General features: G+C 44.4%; 2 protein-coding genes across 5 annotated transcripts in view; one reads left to right on the forward strand and one right to left on the reverse strand.

Annotated features, from left to right (window-relative positions):
* The window catches only part of LOC142817880 (uncharacterized), a 259,330-nt gene that overhangs the window by 82,318 nt on the left and 154,462 nt on the right, over positions 1–22,550 (reverse strand). For all 4 annotated transcript variants that reach the window (XM_075895812.1, XM_075895811.1, XM_075895813.1 and 1 more), the window contains one exon: positions 18,246–18,317. In XM_075895812.1, coding sequence (XP_075751927.1) covers positions 18,246–18,317 — 72 coding nt within the window. The remainder of the gene's footprint in view (positions 1–18,245; positions 18,318–22,550) is intronic.
* Positions 4,579–11,986, forward strand: LOC119185280 (uncharacterized). Its single transcript, XM_075894236.1, has 7 exons — positions 4,579–4,723; positions 6,684–6,764; positions 6,846–6,947; positions 8,702–9,069; positions 9,842–10,056; positions 10,525–10,699; positions 11,957–11,986. The coding sequence occupies exons 2-7, from the start codon at positions 6,692–6,694 to the stop codon at positions 11,984–11,986; spliced, it is 963 nt and encodes a 320-aa protein (XP_075750351.1). The 5' UTR covers positions 4,579–4,723; positions 6,684–6,691.

A 22,550-nucleotide genomic window follows, 5' to 3' on the forward strand; every position in this document is an offset into this window, starting at 1 on the left:
CACTTAAAGATCAAGTGGCTTTGATATGTTATGTAAATGATACGTTAGTTCCATATTAAAAGATAGTTGTTCCCGACAAAATAACGCACAGAAACGAGTATGGATGACTGAATTTTCAAAGAACTTTGCCTCCAAATAGAGGCTCACTAAGGAAAACTAGTAACTGTAAGACGCACTTGGAGCACTATGTGACCCGAAAAAGTTCCCGCATTGAACTCGTTGGGCGTGCGAGAGAAACGCTTCGTTTCGCTGAACGGACGAAGCAGCCGCAAAACTCCGACCTCAAGACTCATTGCGCGCTAGGGACGGCTTTCAGCTCTCCCATAGTAAAGTACCCTGTGCTCCAAATCGTTACCCCCTTTTCTAATCCCCCCCCCCCGGTGATACTTTATCATGCTCCTAGTAATATGCCCGCCACATCTGCCATCTTGCCAGAGGAACGGCTTCACTTCTGCGCAAGCATTTCCACTCCAACAATTTTTTAAACCCTCCTTGGTTTCGCCAGCACTCTGAAGAACAACCAACCAACCAACTCTGCGCTGTCTCTGAGGTTCATATTACATCTGACTGCACAAAAGTGATTCCCACAGAGTCACTATCTGGCTGTTGGATTTAACGAAAGACCGCTTCCATTTTTACCATTTTTGACAATTGAAGTTGGTTGCCGATTTCGGCAACCAGTTGGCCCAATTTGCCATCTTGCTAATGTTCAAAAGGTAGGTAAAAAGACAGTCAGTTGATTTCCTAACATTTCAACGTACGTATGAAACCGAGAGCATTGATGCATTCAAACGCTGTTCGGGACACCCGAAAGAGAGCCCACCGGGCACCGGTGATCGACAGCGCACTATTGAAGGCACTTACATATTTACTCGCCACAAATGTTTTCAGTACAGTTTCACTCACCCATAATAGCTTACTGTTAATTTGCATATGTCAGCTCTTTCATTGTCTCCCAGATACTCGATATCGAAGTAGTCATTTACGTTTTGCCTCACATAAATAAATTAAGAGAGCTGAACGAATCCACTATGTGTTGTGCTTGCTTTTGCAGCACTCCAGGACGGCGTTGAAAGACGTAACTTCGAACTTCAACATGACAGTAAAGTTCCAGTGTCAGGACGTAAAGACAAGATAGAGTGTGACACATTGCCCTGTCCTTCCTTATCGTCCTGTCCTTGCGCTGGCAGTTTGCTCACGTAAGTTTCCAAGCCCAAACCTGGAGCGTTCTAACTTAACATCACTAGTTTCTAATTTTTGAGGCCATCCACCTTCCTGCGGGAACCGAACCCAACCTACTTGACCTTAACAGTCTAGTACCGTAAATGCGGTAAGTCACCGCGGTGTGTCCTGGCATAAAGTAGGTCGAGTGAGATAGGCTATTTGACCGATGCATGCTTAAAAAAAATTAAAAAATCATGTAGAAAGGAAGAGGGTCAGTAATTTTGCGAAGACTTGAAGAGCGAGAAATTTATTCATACAAAGGCAGAGAGGTCGGCCTGGGTGGCAGAATGCTCTAGTATGTGTCGCTACACCTGGAAAGAGGAGGGAAAATAGTCCACTGAGTGATGATTGGGAAGGTAAGGAGGTGATTGTATAGAGTCCCGTCAAGTTGGCACAATGCTATAGCTGCACATCCTGTCCAGTAGCGTGTAGAAAAGCTGTGACCACTCTTACGACCACAGTTGCGCTGTCGACGTCAGGCGAAGGACTCAGCACAACTTACTAAAAAAAACAGCACATCAAGCGTTTTGCGCGCCATAAAGCACCGGAGCAGGTATTTCAGTGCCTTGTGTGCAGACAGAGCCTATTTGTTCGTTCGTGCTATTATACGACGCCAAGGCCTGTGTGTGTCTGCCTCGCAGACAGTGAAGCAACGGGAAAATAATGATCTCGACGTCGCTCACGCTTAGCGCTGTCAGTTACTCGGGAAAAGCTGGAGCAGAATGTCGCAAGCGCAGTGCATGCCCTACAGCTGCCCACGCAGGAGAGCTTCATTCAACGTCGAGCTTAGAAGGAAATGGAAGAAGGGGAAGGTGCATGACTAGAAATAAAGCCCTTAAAACTTAGCAATGTAGCAACCTATGCGGTTAATCACTCGCCTCCTCTCTTTTCCTCCAATTTCAACTTCTCCGAGGCCGGCGCAGCGTTGGTATTGGCCAGATGCCGTCACGTGGGACCACTAGCAGTGTTCGTTTGTTTACGGTCGCTCGCGACTGCCATCTTGGCTCTGGAGGCGTGGACTCCTTGGGGCACAGCGCATCTGTTTTGACGGATATAAACTTGTATAAACTTGTCCTTCCGTGGGCGCTGTGCTGTGAAATACTTTTCATCCAAGAATGGCGTCGCTGTTCGTTGCCGTGGACGGCTGATGCGCCTTCTGCTGCCAGAACAATTCTAGTGATGGCCGAACACACTGTATGATACCGCAAGTTTAGCGCTATTACTTGCGACAAAAGACCGGGTTACATAGAATCGGAAATGAGAACTTCAGGCCGATATTTACGAATCCACTTTGCGAAGTTGCCCATCTCTGATTATTAGTACGGTTCAGTGTTTGCTCGATTCATTGCTTGCTTTAACGCCGTAGAAAAGTCGCGGTTAAGTGTGCAGGATGTCGCCATCTCTCACTGAGGGTTCATCAACGCTTTCGCGGGGTCTATTTTTGGAGGCGAAGCTCCTCATGCCATTGGTCGTACGTCCGCGATGTATGTAGTAGTTGTCGCAGTAGTAGGTAGCCACCTCCACGGCCGGACTAGAGGGGCGGACCACGTGCACCCTTTTCAATGGAGGAGGAAACTCACGCACGGTATTCATATATAAAAAGATAGTTGTTTCTGATGAAATAAGGTACTTGGACTAGTATTGGTGGCTTAATTCTCAATAAAGTTTGCCTTGAATTTGGGGCTTACTTAAAAAGCTACTATCAGAAGGACGCACTTTGAGCACAACATGACCAGGAAGTGTTGCCATGTTACTCGCTGGGCGTAACCTCCTTGGTTTTAGAAAGGTTTGGCTACAGTTGGGCTGCAAGGCCATTGATATAGTGGCCTAGTATATAGCCATGAACTAGAAGCCGTGAAAGGTGGGTAGTAGACACGAAGCGCAGGCCGTAAGAAAGTCCGCGAGTGCCACCTCTCGTTTAGTCCATTGAATGGCTGCTGGATAGTGGTAGTTTATAAGCTGAATAAAATGCTGAAAAGATGCGAGATGGCGGTAATTGGAGCTTTCACTAGATGGACGGACAGATGGGCAGATGCACGGACGAACGCAGGGATGCACAGACGGACGAATGAACGCGCGGACGGTCGCACAGAGCGACGCATGGATGGACGGAAGCTAGAAAAAAGGACGGGCGAACGTTTCGCCCAAGCATCTTCATGCACTCCATGGATATGCTGTGATTTTTTTAACAATACATGCTTACGTGTACTGCTTCTCATTATCCGCCGACTGGTTTGAAATTGCGGTACTGATTTGTATGCTTAGGATGTACGCGTAAAGACGCTCAATATTGTGATTGTGCTACTTCAGATATTTTGCATTGCTGTTCTGAATAAACAAAACTTGAGTGCAGTAACTCACAATAATATTGGTACTCTCCGCTGGTTTTTTGTTGCGTGATCACTTATTTCAGAGCAAAATGCTCTCTGTCGTTCTTTTACGTAGGCTGATCAGCCGGGCAACGCGCGATACATGATTCATAAATAGTATTACAGTAAGTTACCAGTCAACTCTGCAAGCGAATTCTACGTTCAAGTGAAATATACATTACCGCTTCATAAGTTACATAAACAGGACTGATTGACAAAAAACGAGTTCATGAACTCTTAACGACAAAACTAAAGCGCACAAATTTTGGTCTGTCACATTCAGCCACTCGGTAAAATTTTAAGCACTTGCTCAACGCCCTGAGATATTGATCCGGTAGTTGCCCCCATACTCTTGTCAACATTGTCTATCAAAAAGCAAACACGCATATCTCAGGCGCAACATCATTGTGTAAGTATTGGAAGGTGTGGCTCTTTACTAGGAAATAGTTAGCTACGTAATTATAAAGACCCTAGTGCTGCTCGCGCTGCACAAAAAATGCAATGCTATGCACGAAAACGCAGCTGTTTCTTACGCTTCGATGAAAATGGCGTGCTATGCACGAAAAAGCGTTCTGCCAACTAAGGTCCCTAGATGAAACAAGGTAGCGTCACTGATTGTTCTCGAGCCGTCCTCCTCACTCTCTCGATTACTCCTCTTTTTCTCTGCCATCCAAGGTCTGTGATAGGTGAATTCGTTGCACGTGACGGTATTAGTGGATGGTGGTGATATTTATTATGAAGCAAAAGGTTCAAAACGAGTGCGCATGTGCATATGGTTCCAGTTGGATTCTTGCCGCGACGAAAGACGAGATCGTATCCTAAGGTCCCTAGACTAGGGACCTTATCGTATATCGTATCCAAGACATCAGCTGTAGAAGAGGAGCGTTCCATTTGGCGCGAAGTCACTCGGCCAAGCATAGCTTCACAGTGGATCGTGAGTACGTTAAGTACTTGCCAATTTTTGAACAATGCCGGGTTGTTGTGCTGTAGGCTGCAGCAACAAAACAGAAGATGGTTTCTCGCTCTACAACAGACCTCGTGGCATCCGGAATAGTGCACGCCGTGAAGTGTGGCTACAAAACATTTCACGCGAGGACTTCCGTGCAACGCCGTCGACGCGGCTTTGCGAGGTGAGTTGATTTATCGGCTTTTGTTGAAACGCTACACAACGCGCGTCTAACGCGCGTCTAGTACGTGACCTTCGTTACAAATATTTGTGCGTATGCATGTACGGTTTAATACAGCTTAAATGACTGCACTTTCAGGAGCATTTCACGCCAGACCAGTTTGAGCCACTTGCTCTTGAACGCGGCGTAAAGAAGCTCAGACGCGACGCTGTGCCAACGCTTTTTAAGCCTTCCCGGCAGCGAAGGCGCACGAAAAGACCTCTGCTTTCAGGTATGTCATTGCGCTGTTTGTATTACTCGTGCTGCATTATCTGAATAATCGCACTGCTCGATATCTTGTAGGAGCATTACACGTTTAGTTTTTAGGTAGACAAACAAACATAGCAACTTGAACATAGCTACTGAAAGAGATTGTCGGCCTGTACGCGACCGATATTTGGTTCCTGCGGTAAGCACGGGATGAGTACACTGAAAAGCGCAGTGGAGTAAAAATGCATCACAGCTGATCTCGCTTTCACGCGATGCTGCAAGATTGCTAGTTTGCACTGCCAGCATACCATCCCAACCCCCCCCCCCCCCCTACCCCCACTTTATTTGTGAGTGGTAACGCCGGCACAGGAACGTTTTGTCTTCACGTTTGAATTAAAGAACATTCTGCATTTGCAAGAAATCGATAGACTGTAAAAAAAATCAACATGTATGGAGAGAGAGAAAATTCAGTTTTAACGTTATTTATGTCATCAATACGTTACAAGGAATCACTTGCAAGAGCTAATCACTTTGTTCGAAATAACCTGGTGTATTTCTTACGGACTCGCATGCATTAATGAGGGGAAAGTCCCATGCTTTATGCGTTACGCATAATTTTACAATATAACTTTCTGGGGCTGCAGCAAAGGGACTCATTAAAGATGTACGCACGTATGAAGCACAACGCATGATCAGTTGCGTTAATGTTGTCATGTGTAAGTGACGACAGGGGTTAGCGACCGCATCGAAGCTTTGTGAGCCGCTGAGACCACTGCGGTGCTTGGGATACCTGGCCCTCCGTGTTGGTTGTTTTGTGCATTTCCCGTTGGGGCCATCGAGTAATTGAGTGCTTCGGACGTCCCCTAATCGAAAACTGATTGTCTTAAGCTGAAGCCACCATTGCTGAAATGACGCATTACGGATTCGGAGTTTCGAAATGACAGCCGCTTGGCAGCAAACAGCATTTAAGGGTTGTGCGCTCCTTGCTACTGCAAACAGTTGAAAATGCAGTCATTTCTCCTCTGTGTCTCTCTTTTTGTTGGTCCGTTTATAGCGCTTCATTTCACCAAGTTAGAAATGCATTTTGGTGCACAAATAAAACACATGTACGCATTGTTGCATGCAATCCACGTGGTAGCAGTTGGAAGGCATGCAACAAAATTCAATGCATTTTGTTTTCCTTTTGTGCATGTTTAAACCTTGCAGCAATATTACGTGCACTGTTGCATGAACTTCAACTGCCCTGCCTTAATTTGCACAGCTGAGCATGGTCTCTGGTTTGTGCAATCGATGCGCCCTTTTCGATATTTGTAGCGACAAATGTTACGTGCACACAGTAAAAAGGAATGTGTCCATTGATTGTGATTACGTGTACATGAAAGCATACGCGTAAGACTCGAAGCAATGTTGTGTCTCACGTATTCATCAGGCATCCCATCAGTGTGGCATACACGCTAGTTTTGTGTTCAGATGCCGGAGTTGAGGAACTGTGTGACAATAAACATTGAAACACTAATACAATGAGTGCAGTGAATTTGCTAGGTTGGCGTATAAGGAGACTTCAAAGTTTGTTAACAAAGCGTCGACTTCTTTGGAGCGGTTTAAGTGAAAGCAGCTGCTAGAATGGTTGAATAAAACGGCATTTCAATCAATTGTACTACCCTTGTCTCATTTGATTTTATAGTGTCTGCTCATTTATGAACGACATTTTCAGGAAATGGCATGAGCATTGACAGCAGCTCAATAGGACATGACCATTGCTACTTTCACGGATCTCATGAGAGTGATACTCAAGGTACGATTGCGGTGACATTCATGGTGTAGACGTGGAAGTAATGCTTGTAATTAACCGAGATGGGTGGCTTCTATCTTGTAGAAATGTCCCCAGAGGATACGCCCCACCTTTCAATTGAAGCAGAAGTGGTTGGCCAAGGTACTCTGGACATTGTGCAACAGAGTTCTGCGTGCAGTATACCAAGTAAGCAGGTGTATGTTTATTGCGTCATGCACGTAACTATTTTTTTTTCTTTTAGTGGAGAAAACAATTTTTGAAGTTTAGTCCCACTATTGCACAATTTTACTACGGGGCTATAGAAACCAACTCAATTTGCTGCATAAAAAAAGAGTTGTGTACTTGCACTACATGGTTTTAAGTTTTTTTATTAGCACTTTATTTTGTATGTTCGTAAATGCATCATCCTAGTGGAAGTATCTCCTCATGACCATGAAATTGGCTTGCGTAGTTCCACAACGAAAAAGAAAAAAACACTGCAGTGATTGTGCGCATGCACAGCTGGGCCACTTGGAGTTCGTTGCTACACACATAATGGCTGTAAACAAAGAATACTGAAAAAGGTAGACCTGCTTAAACTGTATCGGCTGCTAGTACTTTATTGTAATTTCACTGTACAGCTAAGCAGACGCACCGTTGTCTTTTGAAGCAGACCTAAGTTATGCAACTTACTCGCATTTATGATACCATGTGATGCACTTGCAGTGCTATTTAAGGAAGCGCATTCACACTGCATGTGCTTAGGTAAAGCGTCAGGTATTTTGAAGCTTCCAATTACTTGAAACTCAAAACGCTGCAGTTTATGCGCAGGGAATTTGTTTACGTTTTGTTGCGAAAATAAAATTTATTCATTCCCGTGATTGTTTTTAGCTATCACTGTCCATATGAAGCTACAGATGTATACACGCTTCACGAATTCCATGACGGCGTGGAACTGAATGGAAGAGCTTTTTTAAAAAAATGGCTCGAAGCTTGCACTAATCTACGCAATGTCGATACACAGCTAAGCTGATCGGCGCCATGCTTATTTATTGCTGTGTAAAGACACAGCATTTGCTCTAAGGGTGCTTGAATTTCGCTGCAGCGATGTTGAACTTTTGCTTGAACTTGGCTTGGTGGACCCCAGTATATAACTCTTTCGTGTTAAAAAAGCAATAATATGTATTGTTAAGCTGCGAACTCGCTCCAGGGGTCTGAAACATTCTGACTGCAGCCTGCAGAGGACTGTCTTCGTCCCGTATTTCTTTTTTTTTTCATTTTCTTAATAAGTGTAATCATGAGCTCCACAGACATGGCCGGCCTCAAGCATTCTTTTCGTGACGCAGTCCATTAGGCCATCACACGTTGAAACATGGTCGTGGAACGAAAACTCTTCATTCAAGAATTGGCGTCGATTTCAGTCATTACGAAGATAGGTATCGTTATTTCTCGAACCCTGACTCTAAATAACCTTCGTAAATTAGACACATATGTGATATGGGGAAACCGCTCTTTCAAAAGGCAACTATAGCTGTCATATTGTTCAAACGCACCCACCGATCCCCTCGCCCACTAGTTCACACTGCGCCTGCCCTTGCAGTACTCAATGTAGTGTCTTCAGCTCGCTGGCTGAGGTGAGTTTGAGACCCCTGCTTTACACAAACGCCTTTCCTTAATATGTAGACTAAACTTGGTATTGCAACGAGATGCAATACTCTCGCCATAAATTATTTTCGTAAACAACACTCCGACGATACTCTCCAAAATTCGGAAGAATTCCCACGCGATAAAAAAAAAGAGATTTCCTCCAAGAGAATCTAGCAGCAGACTGTTTTCAGTTCAACAGATCTGTACTATTTTTTAAATACATTTGAGATGGTAGCTGAAATGACTTGGACGTTTCATGTAGAATAACCCAGATGTCATTGTTTTTTATTTAAGTATACATCCTTTACTTGCAGGTACAGCCTCACATGCAGCTCTGTTGGCCAGAATAAACGCTCTGGAACGACAGCTGACTATTGCGAAGGCTAAGGCGAGGGTGAAAGAGCGGGAGCACAAGAAACTTATGCTTCACCTGTCTTCGTACATAAATGAAGACCAGTTCACCAGCTTGCATCGTTCACCAAGAGGCACAGTGTGGTCCAAGGAAACATTGACCAAAGCACTGAAGATTCGCCTATCCTGCGGCTCGAGGGGCTATGATATGGTCAAGGAGCTCGGCCAGCCATTGCCTTCACAGCGTACACTTCAACGTCACATCGAGCACTGCAAGTTTCGTCCAGGGCTGCTGGTGGACATTATGGACTCTCTCGCTGTTAAGGTAATCGTAACGAATTTGTCCATTTTGCAGCACTATGGAAGTTCCGATATTTTAAATTTTTGTTTGTATTTTCTGTACTTATGCTGGCATGCCTCATAATACAATCACGGTGTTCCCGAAAAATGGTTAGCACTTCATGGTTGCCTGAATGGAAGTTAGATAGCATGGAGTTGTCATTTTAGCTGCAACCCATCTAATAACAACCTAGGCCTTGCAGGACACTACAATACAATCTAAGCCATCAAACATCCATTTGATAGTTGTCTGATCATGACAGGATGCAAGAGAGTTTTGTGATAGGAAGCTTATAGTTTATAGTGTAAGGTAACGCGAGATATTGGCCAGATAAAGTGTGTTGTTATATAAAATAACGAAAGTGTTCATTGCACGTTCTGGTTGTGACAAGCGTACCGAATCGGTGCGCTGCGCCAAACCCACGAATCATCACTGATTGACTGAACATGCATATTCCTGACGACGCTTTTGCGCATTGCAAGCTCTCAGTGGTATCTTTCGACGGCTCATGTGTTTGTGTCATGATAAACAGTTATTTCATTACATTGGTCAACCTCATTCAAATGGATGCTTGGTTGGGCAGTGCTTCTATGGAGGTGACCTTAACGTTAACGGAATGATTACCTTTGACTGTGGGGCTGTTTACGTTATGGCACCTTATTGCAGCCTACTTGTGCGACGTAATGTACTTAAACACTAACACTTCTTTTATTTCCTGCCTAACCTTTCATGTTAGTTATTCGTATCTTCCAATCATGCTCAGGTCAACTGCATGACAGAGTACGAGCGCCATGCGTGCCTCATGATGGATGAGATGCAGATCACCCCAAGCCTCATATATGATCCTTCGGCTAACGCAGTACTGGGCAGACCTACGATTCCCTTGGCAGATGGCAGCCTCCCTGCAGACACCTTGGCTACCCATGGCCTCGTATTTATGCTGGGTGGTGTTACTACCAGGTGGAAGCAGGTCATTGGGTACCATTTGACTGGAAATTGTTTTCATGCACTCTCTGTCAAGCAAGAACTCTTGAAAATGATAAGAGCATGTGAAGACATTGGCCTTAAAATAGATGCTGTTGTTTCAGATATGGGTGGTGGCAATCAGGCTCCATGGAGGTTATTTCTTGTCAGAGTCGGCAAGCACAGTCGGCCAAATTGCAGTGCTACACACCCCTGCGATTCAAATCGGAAGCTATGGTTTATAGCAGATGCCCCTCACCTGTTGAAAAATCTGCGCAATCACCTCACCAGGGGCCAAACTTTGTATCTTCCTGATGACATTGTTGTAGAAGCTGGTCTCTCCACAAATGCGGTTCTCAATGAACCAATAAAAAAACTCATTGAAATTGACAGTAAAGGAGACTTCAAATTGGCTCCGCACCTAAAACAAACTTGTGTTGACCCTGGTCATTACGAAAAAATGAAGGTGGGCCCTGCTTACAGTCTTTTCAATGTGGATACTGGGGCTGCACTGCGCATCCTTGTTGAGAAGGGCATGCTAGAGAAGTCCGCGCTTGCCACTGCTTGGTTTATTGAAACTGTGGCCAAGTGGTTCCGCATCATGACATCACGAACAACCAAACTTGCCTTGAGTAAAGTTATTGAGACAGAGAGGCAGGCAAGTATTGACTTTCTCAAGAATTTTGTTGTACTTTTTGAAGGGCTCTCTATCGGCACCGTCAAAAATGCCCCATGGAAGCCTGTGCAGACAGGGGCTATTCTCAGTACGCTCTCTGTACTTGAGCTGCAGGAGTATTTCCTATCATTTTGCAAATTCCGCTTTCTGTTCCTTAGCAGATTTTGTCAAGATGCGCTGGAAAATTTCTTCTCTACTCTTAGAGCTAAGCATCCGATTCCCAGGTTATATGAATTTAAGTGCGCGTTGCGTTCCGCAACGCTAGCACAGTTTCTACACGCTAGTGCTGATGGCAGCTACACTAAGGACGGTGGCTTTTTACTTGCTGGTTTGAGCTCAGACACTGAAGACAGCACCACACAAACAGATTTAATTCCTGCTGACATTCATGACATGAATATGTTGGAGCACGAGTCATTTTTGTACTTCGCAGGGTATGTTGTTCACAGTGCTAAGAAGTTAGTAAAAGACTGTGATGCTTGTGTAAGTGCCATGACAGGGAACAAAGACGTTGCGCGACTCACACAGCTGAAATCGTACAAAGAAAAGTTAGCGTTGTGTGTAGCTTCTGAAGCAGTTGTAGAAGTTCTAAAGGTAGCAGAGTCTCACTTTCAAAAAAATAAAGAGCAGCATATCCATAATCATGTTCCTGTATCAGCCACCAAAATTGCTGTTAAAAGTGCGATATCGTGTAATACCTTGTTTCCACACTGTCATAATGTATTGGAGGTTATTCTTTCCGTGTTATTCTCCGCAAGGATGCACATACAAGTAAGGAAAGAGACATTGGCTCTAAGCGTGCAAATCGACAATAAATGTGGAAGTAAAAGTGTAGGAATGAGAGCTGCAGTGGCCAACCTTCCTTGAAAAATAGCAGTGTAGAAAGTGCCCTTGCAGCCAATGTGGCGTGCGTGCCAGGAGAGCTCCTTGGAGAACGCATTTTTATTCTATCTAGCTGCCTGCGCACCTTCAATAGCCTTGTCAAAATCTTCCCATCTTGCACGTCGTGCGTGCTTGAGAAACTGAAGTACCAAGAGCCATACTGTCCGAGTTCCTTAATGCTGCCATTGTCAACTTGTTGACAACATCCTGACTAGATTTACATTCCTTATAAAATTTTGTGCTGCCTAGGTTCACAGCACTATCCCACGTGTACCATGCCATTCAAGTAAGCGCAAGTATAAGGACCAAAGCACAACCTGTTTTGGTATGTGATTGCTGTATTTTTCATCGTTTTAGAACATGCTTCCGGCACGGGACAACTCTTAAGGTATCCTTCTGTAGTTTACAATGTAATGTGACAGCAAGTCACATAGATGAGCGCGATAGAAATAACCTGTACCTTTCCATCTTCTGCCATGGATGCAGTCATGTACAATGCGAAAATTTTTCGTGCAATGTTTTCATGTACTCATTGCATCCTCTTCAAAACACACATATACACACAATGCCCAATTTACCTTCCTATAAGCTCGCACGACAAATGAACGAGAGGCACCTTAGGAACATCTCTTTACACAAGGTAATGTTTCATTTCATTTGCACCATGAAGGCATTACCATCACTTGTGCTAATCGTAAGTGCAAAGTGTCCATTGAATACTTGTTCAAACAGTCTAGTTACTCCTCCAAGCAATGATGAACATGCCTGTCTCTTATCTGTTATGTAACGTACGACCAAGGTTTTGCGGTAATGTGTGGATATATAAACTGTACTGCTACGTTTATGCCACAGGGCACTTGTATAGCTAGTGGAAACGGTAGCTAACTGTTACAATGCAACTTCCCGTCACTTTGGAAATATCAGTTTTTTTCCAAACGTCACTTCACCATACTGTCCTCTAGGCATACGCACAACGTGGCAACAACTTATCTGCAGTTTACATACACCGTTGAAGTGTTCCTGCCATGCAGACATTCGTGTATAAGTTTGTGGAAATTGTTACTCCAGTGTTTTACTAGACATCTCAAATCACACAGGTCATTTTTGCAAGCATTATTGAATGCGCCTTTCACTAGTACGTCATGTGACATCACAAACTGTATTGTAACACGTCTGTGGATGTAGTGTGCATTGTTTAACTTTCATGATCCCATGCTGACATTTGTATGGAAGTCTGCGGAAATGGTTAGTGCAATGCTCTACTGTGTCATCACCTGTATATTTGAAAACGCGTATTATTGATCCGAAAGTTACTCAGTGAATCTTGCTGTTATACACCTCATGTATATGACAACAAGCTGCAGTGGAAATCGGTTTGCATGTTCACCTTTGTTCATGCCATTAAGGCATTCGTGTCTGTGCAAATTGTCAGTACAGTGTGTTGCTAGGCCATTCATTGTATATTTCAAAGCACGCATGTTCATGTTGAAAAAAATGTAACGGTGAGTCTTCCTCTGGTACCTGTTGTTCAGGCAATGGTCAAGCAATGTTCTGCATTGAATGTCACATGCTGCAATTTTCTTCATAGTTTTATTGTTTACTGACAAATGAAATGTCTTGGTGTGGTTTGCGTGCCTTTGCAACAGCCCAGGACATGCTTGTTTATTCATAGGTGCCTGCTATGAAAATGTTGCCAGAGATTGTAACGAAGTAACAAGAATAAATATTTGTAGTCAACATTGTGCCTCATTGTTCCTTTAACATTCCAGTGTCCTGATTTACATAGGATGTTGAAATAGTGCCGTTGTACGTAGCTCAGTGCATCTATTGATGCATCAGCGCACTATTTTTGTCCTTTGCAGAACGAACGCCCCTTCCAGCGTTCTTGTGTTGACGCTGCTTGCGTCCCCTCAATTGAGCGTGCACTTCCACGTTTAATAATTTCATAACCGCTCATTCTATATTTGTGTATGTGTATCAGTTATCATCCCTACCAGTTACATGTGTCGCCTAAGGTTCCTATTTAAGCAACTTTGTTTTATCTGGGTGCCTTAGCCGTACCCATCTGCAGTTTTTTTTTCACAATTTCCACCAGAATAGCAGCATTCGACACTTCGTTTGTCATCTCTAGCTGTCTGTTAACGTTACAGTAACATTTTTTACTTTATTGTTCTTCGGGGGTTGCTCAACTACTTGTCAAGCTTTTGGTTTGCTTTGAAATTAGCCCCACATGTTACCACAGCTACATTGTACTTTGAATATCACGGGAAACAGCTGAACACTGCACAGCTGCTTAAAGTATTAACCAAAAAAGTGGGCATATACCTTTGTGGAAAAAGGTTTAGCTATGGGGCTGTCTCTAAGATTATATTCACTAAATGGTAATAAGTGCTCAAGAAATTACACTAGAATTCTAAATATTATTGTTCCACTGCGGGCAGGGCAGCAAGATCTAAGGTCCCTAGTTAAAACAAGGAACCTTGGCAAGATCCTTCCATCGCTTTCTAAGGGGTGGCATAGGGTGGGGGTGCATGCTGGAGGTGAGGTGAGGGCGAAGTGCTGGTCGGTGCTTCTGACTGAAATTACAGCCCGTACTGGCTTGGGTGCACTCTGTAAAGTATTCGGGTGTGCGGGAATGTAGCCACTCCAGCCACTCTGTCGAGCGAGTTAACAATGACGGTTACAAACGGCACAATCCCGTGCACAACAGAGAAGCGCTAGTGGTGCGCCAGCATTTGGTTAACATGCGGGAAGACCAGTGCTACAGCGAGTTTGCTGGAAAAGCCGCGCTCACTATCACGCTTTTCTAATGCCCATCGTTCAGTATTCCAGCACATTTCTGCTAATTGCCGCTGATGGTGGGGCGACGACATCGTCGCAAAGTTCATCACTTCGGGACAGTGAATGCGGCGATGAGTCACAAATGGTACAACGTGCGTGTCTGTTGGCGTCACTCACAAACGTCTCTGTACGCGCACGCTGTAGTGCCGGGACACCCCACTCGTAGAACCCTAACTTGTCGTTAAGTTGCGTGCACCCGCATTGCGGTGCCGCAGTCTCTTTCATAGTCACCCAGATAATATAACATGCACCACGATTACCTGGCATCCTGATTGCGAAAGTGGACGTATTTTTTCAGAAAAAGCTGTAATCGCAGTGCTGCTAGTCAAGCGTTCGTTCCAGACTGGCCGCGGTTTCTCCCTGTGTGCTCACAAGCGGCTATGATCACTCGTCACAACGTCACAACAAAGTGCTGCCCTGTGGTAAGTCAGGGATACAGGATCCAGCAAAAAGAACGTTAACTGTGCCACATCACATGCACGAGCAAAACACATTCGGAGAACTGGACGAACTACGACGTACGATGCGAGACGCCATGGCTAATGGTGTGAAATATAGAACTTGCACAACGTTGCCAGTTGGGTAACACACATCACGCTTCTTCTTATGTTGTACCGCTTATTTTCAACTAAGTAACCTTTTATCCTAGGTCTCATTTACTTCTCATTTGGTATAATTGTTTCTATCCGCCGTAGTAACTGAACACAAACGTTCGCTTTTTTATGCACGCTTTGACCCTTCTTGGGGGCGCTTCAGGCAAATAAGCGAGGAGGAAAAGGGAGGGTGTCGCTACCTTTGTTTCATCTAGGGACCTTACTGCCAACGACATGGTGCTGCCGCCTGCGCCTGGCCCTACATTCTGTGAATTAAGTTCCTGTTTCCCGAGATTACTGTCAAATGGCGTCCGTATCTCAAGCAGCGCCTCCAGAAACAAGACTGTCGTCTAACGACGACATTTGCAGTGAAGCATGCCACTACGCGGTAATTGTTTTTTTCTTTACCAACATGGGGTTAGTTACTTCTGAGCAACCGGTGTAGGGCGTCACAATCTACGAGACACCAGTTTTTTTAGAAGTTTGATGAATCGCGTTCATAGCCGAATTTTAGGGTGGCCTGGCAATGTAGAAACCGAGTGCACCGCAAACGTTGAAGTGGCAGCCGCTCTGATACGTTACAAGGTAATGCTCCATGACAAATACGTCACAAGTCACAACAATAAAGTATTATTTTGTGTTTTACAAATGAAAATTACAATTACATGAAATCAACAAGTTTGAAGAACCCTGAAAATTGTCACCGTGGAGATTACGTATTCTGCCTCTTGATTTATGATGTAGGGATTCTACGATTCTGCCTCTTTCGAAATTCGCACCACCGCAGCCAGGATCAAACCTGGGACATTGAGCTCTTCAGAAAAGCACAATAAAAGAAAAATAAATGAGGCTAAAAGCAGAATGTGGTCATTGATAACGGCAAGTCTTTAAACATATACAATATATACAAATGGACCGCTTGTTATTGGCTTGTGATGTATGGTATTATTCGTAATTTTTTATATGATATTAAGGAGGCGCCAGCTCCCTCAAAGCTTTTAAATTTATCGAGCATAAAAAGCGAGATATTAACATACAAACACAAAGGCATCGAGAAAAAACACACAAACGCCGAGTACCATAAAGAACACAAGCACATATCAAACGGCACAATATTCAGACCGAAATGTGATTAATAGTGTCTATTACGATGTCTCCCGTCATCATGGCGATCAGTCTGCACATATAGACAACATGAAAGCAACAGATCACGACATACCTATAAGAATCTACTGAATGTAAAAGTACGCAAAAGGCCGCTGATTGGCAGTCATGCCATTGTCTTCTAGAAATCGCTATAGTGCTTTTAAAGCACGCGCCTCCAGGGGCGTAGGCAAAAAATTTTAGAGAAGGGGTGCACCTTCTTGAATTTTTTTTTGATATGTGTGCCATGGCGAAATAAATTTGGGCGGGGAGGGGTAAGCACTGATTGGGTGTGGCATCCCCAGTCTACGCTACTGCTCGTCTCTAACGGTCGTTTTGGCCAGTGGCGCAAGGGTTTCTTCGTACTGAAAGGTTTCCATCATAATGTCATTAGTCCTTATTCAAGTGAGTGTCTCGGTGTGTCATAATCCGGACAGTCTATACGGAGGCGGCATAAAGCATCATTTACAAATCCACATTCGCCTTCAGCTGTGTCAGCTGGGTCAATGCTGTGTGAAAAAACAACATGGTGTAGGCATACTTAGCTTTAACCAATGAATAAGTGTATCCATCCTCAACTTTGTTAAAGTATAAATGGGTGCTAAACGCTGTGGCAATATCTGCAAGAAAATGTGCCGTATTTGTTGCCTCTAGCTTTCATGAATCTCGAAGTGAAATAATGATGATGGGAACGGCGGTTTACTTAACAGCTGCTCCTAAGAACCAGAGAAGTATTTAGCATAGCACGCAACGGTAAGGTGATCCGCCAGCGAAAATGAGAGGATTTCCCGCGTCGCATCACAATAAACTGCTATGACCTGACCTCCCAGAAACTCTGTCACCATCACGACATGCTCCAGCCTGACGTACAGCGGCCGCATGTTTGGAAATTCTGACTCTCTTGGTTTCTATATCGGCTGCACGAGTGCCTTTCAATTATTCTACGACGAATCTCTTAAGGTAGGTAACATTTCCTGAATTCCTAAAAAAAATTGCCGTAAGTTGTGACACGTTACGTCCATATTCTTTGTATATAAAAAAAAAAGCCATGGAACATTCGTTAGGTTTTTCTCGTGACATAAACTTCCGTCTAGTTGATTATGAACATTATAATTAAGCACATTTCTTTCTTTCTCTTCATACAGCTGTAGTCTTAACAGCGGCCAAGTATTTCCCTCCTAGACATAGAGTTTCTCTACGGGGGCGAAAGGTGAATAGTGACTATAATAATTAGCTCTTCTGCTTCAAAAACACTGTGAATTTTTATTAAGGTACAGTCGGGTTCACAGACAAAGAGACACCTTCGTGTCCATCATGTCTAGATTTGGCTCTCTGGGAAAAGCATAGTGGCTAATATCTGCATAAGACTACGTCTGATTGACAGTTTTGACTCCTTCTGAAAGACTAGCGCCATGCACAAACAATGTTTTTTGTGTCTACTTGCAGTTGTGAGGCCCGCATTATGTCACGTGCTCATTAGAGTGTTCCCTTTTACAGTGTACGGCGCTGTAAATCATTCCAGCAAAGTTTTAATACAATTCTCTGTTTGTATTGTCGCACTTACGCTTTATTTGTTTTTTAGTTCCGCACACTTTTACTTTTTGTGTTTATGATCCTATCCGCAGTTCTTTTGTTCCAGCCCACTATATTTCTTACAATGCAGCATGACTTGCGCCTTTTTAGATGCAAGTGGCCAGCCGGCTTTCATGCGTATTGATTCTTGCTTATTTTTTAACATAATTTGAAAAAAAAAATCAATATGCTTATTCTTTTTAAATACTGCTACACCACAGTAGAAGATTTTCAATATTGTGGTGTAGCGGTAATAAAAAATGATAAGCCTATTGATTATTGAACTCCCTCGAGTTAACCAGGCCAGAACATTGAAGAAAAATTTACAACGAAAGGAACAAACTGTGCAGGCTAAACATCCCACAGACCAGCCGCGAAAAGAAGCCCCTTCATTGTGTCTGGTCTGCACGTGATGGATAGCCTGCGAAGTTGAGATGCGTTCACTGGCTCAAAACCAAGTCCTTCGAGAGTTCTTAATACGAGATAACTTTTCTCACAGTGTTTCCAGCGCCGTAAGACCGTGGAAGGCTCCCGCAGTGATAAACTCGATGGGGTTGTGAGACAAGTACCTGCAAGAATAAAAGATGGATCGGTACAGTGAGAGCCTGCGTTCTTTATACCAAAATTACATAGAGGGCTTTAGCGAAAGCCCCGCCTTTCGCAAACTGACTTTTTCTCGAAGCGCGTAATTTCCTCCTGAAGTTGAAAAGCTTCGGAGGTCGGGCACACTAATTCCACTATAGAGTATATATGCTTTGCCTTCGGGATCAACCAGTGGCTTTACTATCCAGCCGCGCTCTAGCTTGGCGTAATGCCTTGGTTTTAGCAAGGGACAGCGCACTGCTCTCCCATAGTTAGGTACGAAGTACTCGAAATCGTTAAACACTTTTTCTAAATACAAGCCCTACGAAAGAAGCTTTCATTTCGGTATTTATATATTTATTTTTTAAATGCGAAGCCTTTCTTAGCGAACTTAGGGAACTTTGAGCGCATCTATCTATCTATCTATCTATCTATCTATCTATCTATCCATCTATCTATCTATCTATCTATCTATCTATCTATCTATCTATCTATCTATCTATCTATCTATCTATCTATCTATCTATCTATCTATCTATCTATCTATCTATCTATCTATCTATTTATCTATCTATCTATCTATCTATCTATTTTGCTGCCTTCAACTTTTCATTATGCCTTACCAAACTTGGTAAGGCATAACATGACTGCATGGCGAGCATATCTGACTAGTCATAACATGAAAATCTTGACATCTATGTCATAAATGTCAAGATTTACATTTCATGGTCTTGCTGCTCTTGTGGTGATTTCGTTCACATGACATGTTGCAAAACTAGTATGGTATGCGATGACTGCATGGCGAACACAAGCGACTGACCCTAACATGAAAATCACGACATGCGTGTCTAGTAACAACATGACTACATGCCACGCTCATCATGCGGTCGCGGCCGTTTCGCTAGCGTCACATATACCAAATTTGGTATAACTGTATGTGAAAGGATGACGAAGGTATGTGACTGATGCAGACATAATAATGTTGAGATGCGTGTCACGTAACATCGTGAATACTTGCCACGCTCATGATGCGCTGGGGGCCTTTTCGCTAGCTTCCCATGTGCCAAATTGGGTATTACGTGACGCGAAGGGACGCCATAGGTGAACAACACATCTAAACATAATGATCATAACATGCGTGTCATGTAACAACATGACTACATGCCACGCTCATGATGCGCTCGCGGCCGTTTTGCTAGATTTACTTATGCTTAATTTGGTATTGCGTGATGTCAATGAATGACGAGGGTATTTGACTGGTACAAACATGATGATCATAAGATGCATGTCATGTGAGAGCATGACTGCATGCCACAGTCAAGGCGTCAATACACTTGGACCTGACGCGGCGCGCATGCGAGCAGGCGTTCCTTTAGTCCCGCCGCGCCTGGTGTTGCCACGACAGGAGCGCGCCGCGCTGCGTTGCTTTGACGCATGCGCCTTGAAGCGCATGCAGCGTGCCTTCGTCACGAAAAGAAACAGACACAGTATTGTCTCGGTAAAGCATTTGTGCGAAATAAACCATGTCGCATTTCGCGCCGGTTGCCGTTGGGCCGTGCCGGTCGCGCCGGTCGCGCCGTTCGCGCCTGGCGTCAGACTATAGAGTGCTGGCGTTTTACTAACGTAGCGTCGCTGTGCCTAGCGTGCGCGCGCGTCAACGTTACGTTGGAGTATAGTCAATCTTTAATGATGCACTCACGGCCGTTTCGCACGCTCCACATATACCAAAATTGGTGTGCGCAACGTCAATAGATAACAAAGGTATATGAATGGTGCAAACATGATTATCATAACACGCGTACCATGTAATAACATGACAACATACCACGTTCTTAGCGTGCTCGCGGCCGTTTCTCAAGCTCCACATATACTAAATTTGCCATCACGTGACGTGACTGGATGACGACGGTAAACGACACATCCAAATTCGATAATCTTGACACGGAAGTCGTGCGTGGCCTAACTTACCTCCACCTGGTAACGCTGTGGTGATTTTAAAGTGACATATCAACCTTCTCCTTTCGCGCTTCGCATATCATCAATTTCCACTGCATCTGGGATCTGCCTTTTTTTATTTATTCATTTGTTGCATTACTTTTCACTTTCAGCCTCGGGAATCTCTGCACTTCGAAAAACACGCCCAGAGTCTTTTCTGGCCTGAGGCGTTTTTCGTATAACGACGAGGCTAAAATGACACGGAAACCGTTCACCTGTTGGAAGTGGTCGTATTTATACTTCCTGAGCTTGTGCTACTCACTCATGTACTCTTGTATGTTTCATTTCTTTTTCGAGAAAACGTGGTGTGCGTTTCTCGACACTCATTCACCAGTACAAGTGCGCGCCGTACAGCTTACCTGCGCCGGACAACAACAGCTACAAAAGTAACGTTCTTACAACAGAGGGAGAGAAAGTGAGAACGATAGAGAAATCAAAAAGAAGCGAAACGCTAGAGATGATTATCAGAACCACGAACTCAGGATTAGTCTCGCAGTCCCCTACATCATATCAACAGGCGAGCCCCTGCAATAACTCAAGAATATTCAACTAAAGCCCTGACTGCATGTACGTGTTACAACACGTCGTCACAAGGCGCGTGGACTCGGCGTCGCACCCTCTCCTTATAAAGAGAGAGGGTGCTGCAGCTTCATGTAGCTCCTTCTCTTCAGAGAGAGACGCCGCTGCACCGAGTCTATTAGCCATGCCCTGGTGTGTTGTACCGCGTACATGTGGTTAGCGCTCTAGGTGGATAAACCTGAGTAATCTCAGTGGTCTACAGTGATGTGCAGCAAGAGACCATGATATTATGGTGTGGTCAGGCCTTCAGATTCACATAATTTCGGAGGAGCTTCGAACATACACTAAAGACCTTGTTCACGTCTTTGCCAACCGTTTGGGTTAAATAACACTGTATGCTGACCTTCTTTTGTGATAGCGCATAAGCCTACTGGGGTCACTTGTTTATATAGTGACTATCTTACTTTTATTAGACTTCCGACAGTTTCTTGGTGTTTGTACCAACCAAAACTACGACTGAAATTACTAGAGGCTCAGACGAAGGCAGCACTGCTGTCGCCAGTTTTAAGGCAGCCCTCTCCACCCATGCTGCACGAAAAACACGAACCTCAATTCTACCCTCATGGCCTAGCAAGTCCTACGTGACGAGAGGGAGAGGTGTTCATGAGCGGTGACCTTACTGTAGCAAAAAATCTAAAAGATGTGAAGAAAAAGACGTATCGTTAGCAAGCAGCGTCGTCAACCCTTAGGTACTGGATTCATGGCTCGTCTCGCTCGCCGCGTGCTGATCGTCGCCGGCATCTGGCTCAACGCTGCTCTGTTCATATTGTGTTTTTTAGTAGAGCCGCCGTCTCAACACACGCCAATAAACCCATTTCAAATTGGTGGAGGTTGCTTTCATTGCCCATTGCCTGAACCTAGAGCGAAGGAGTTCTTTTTTTAACCTCTTTGCCTTGAGCTGCGCAGAAAAAACCGTCCTCTCATCATGACTGCCATCAACGTGCAACCTGGCCCTTCCACTGCGTGCTACAGCACGCCGGCGTTCCTCGCCTGCGAGAGCCCAAGGTCATTGGCGGTGCTGATGAGACCAACCTCGAAGACTAGTTCACCCACTACAAACTGGTGAGCACTAACAAGTGTGATGACTCGGACAAGTTGACTCAAGTCATTTTTTACCTCACTGACTTTGCCAAAATGAGGTATAACAACCATAAAAACGACAGTTCGACATGGTCCGTTTTGAAGATACGTTAGCTGATGGTTTCGGCCAACCCTGTCCGCAAGTCCTGTGCCGAACAACGCTTGCGAGCTCACGCACAGAAGCCTTCCGAATCGTTCACTAGTAACATTCAATACATCGTTAATCTTTGTAACTGGGTCAACGCCGCCGTGCCTGATTCTGACAGAATTCAGCACATCCTCGAAGTGATCAATGACGGCGCATTTCTCATTCTCCGTGCCCTAATCATGTCACCTTTGCGGAATCACCACCCTACGTTAAAGTTTTGACCAGTTGAAGAAGTAGCGCGCCCTGACTCAGCCATTTTCCTCGCATGCCAACTCGGTGTCCAATCTTACTTCCATTCCCGAGCATTTACCGACTTTAAAAGCGAAGAAATTGCTCGGCAACTGCCCTTGATTCCTTTCACGCACCATCTGCTGTCCTCTCGTCTTCCTCTAGCACTCCGCCATGTTATTGCCGAAGA

The sequence above is a fragment of the Rhipicephalus microplus genome, chromosome 5 (assembly GCF_043290135.1).
Source record: "Rhipicephalus microplus isolate Deutch F79 chromosome 5, USDA_Rmic, whole genome shotgun sequence".
Classification (NCBI taxonomy): Eukaryota; Metazoa; Arthropoda; class Arachnida; order Ixodida; family Ixodidae; genus Rhipicephalus; species Rhipicephalus microplus.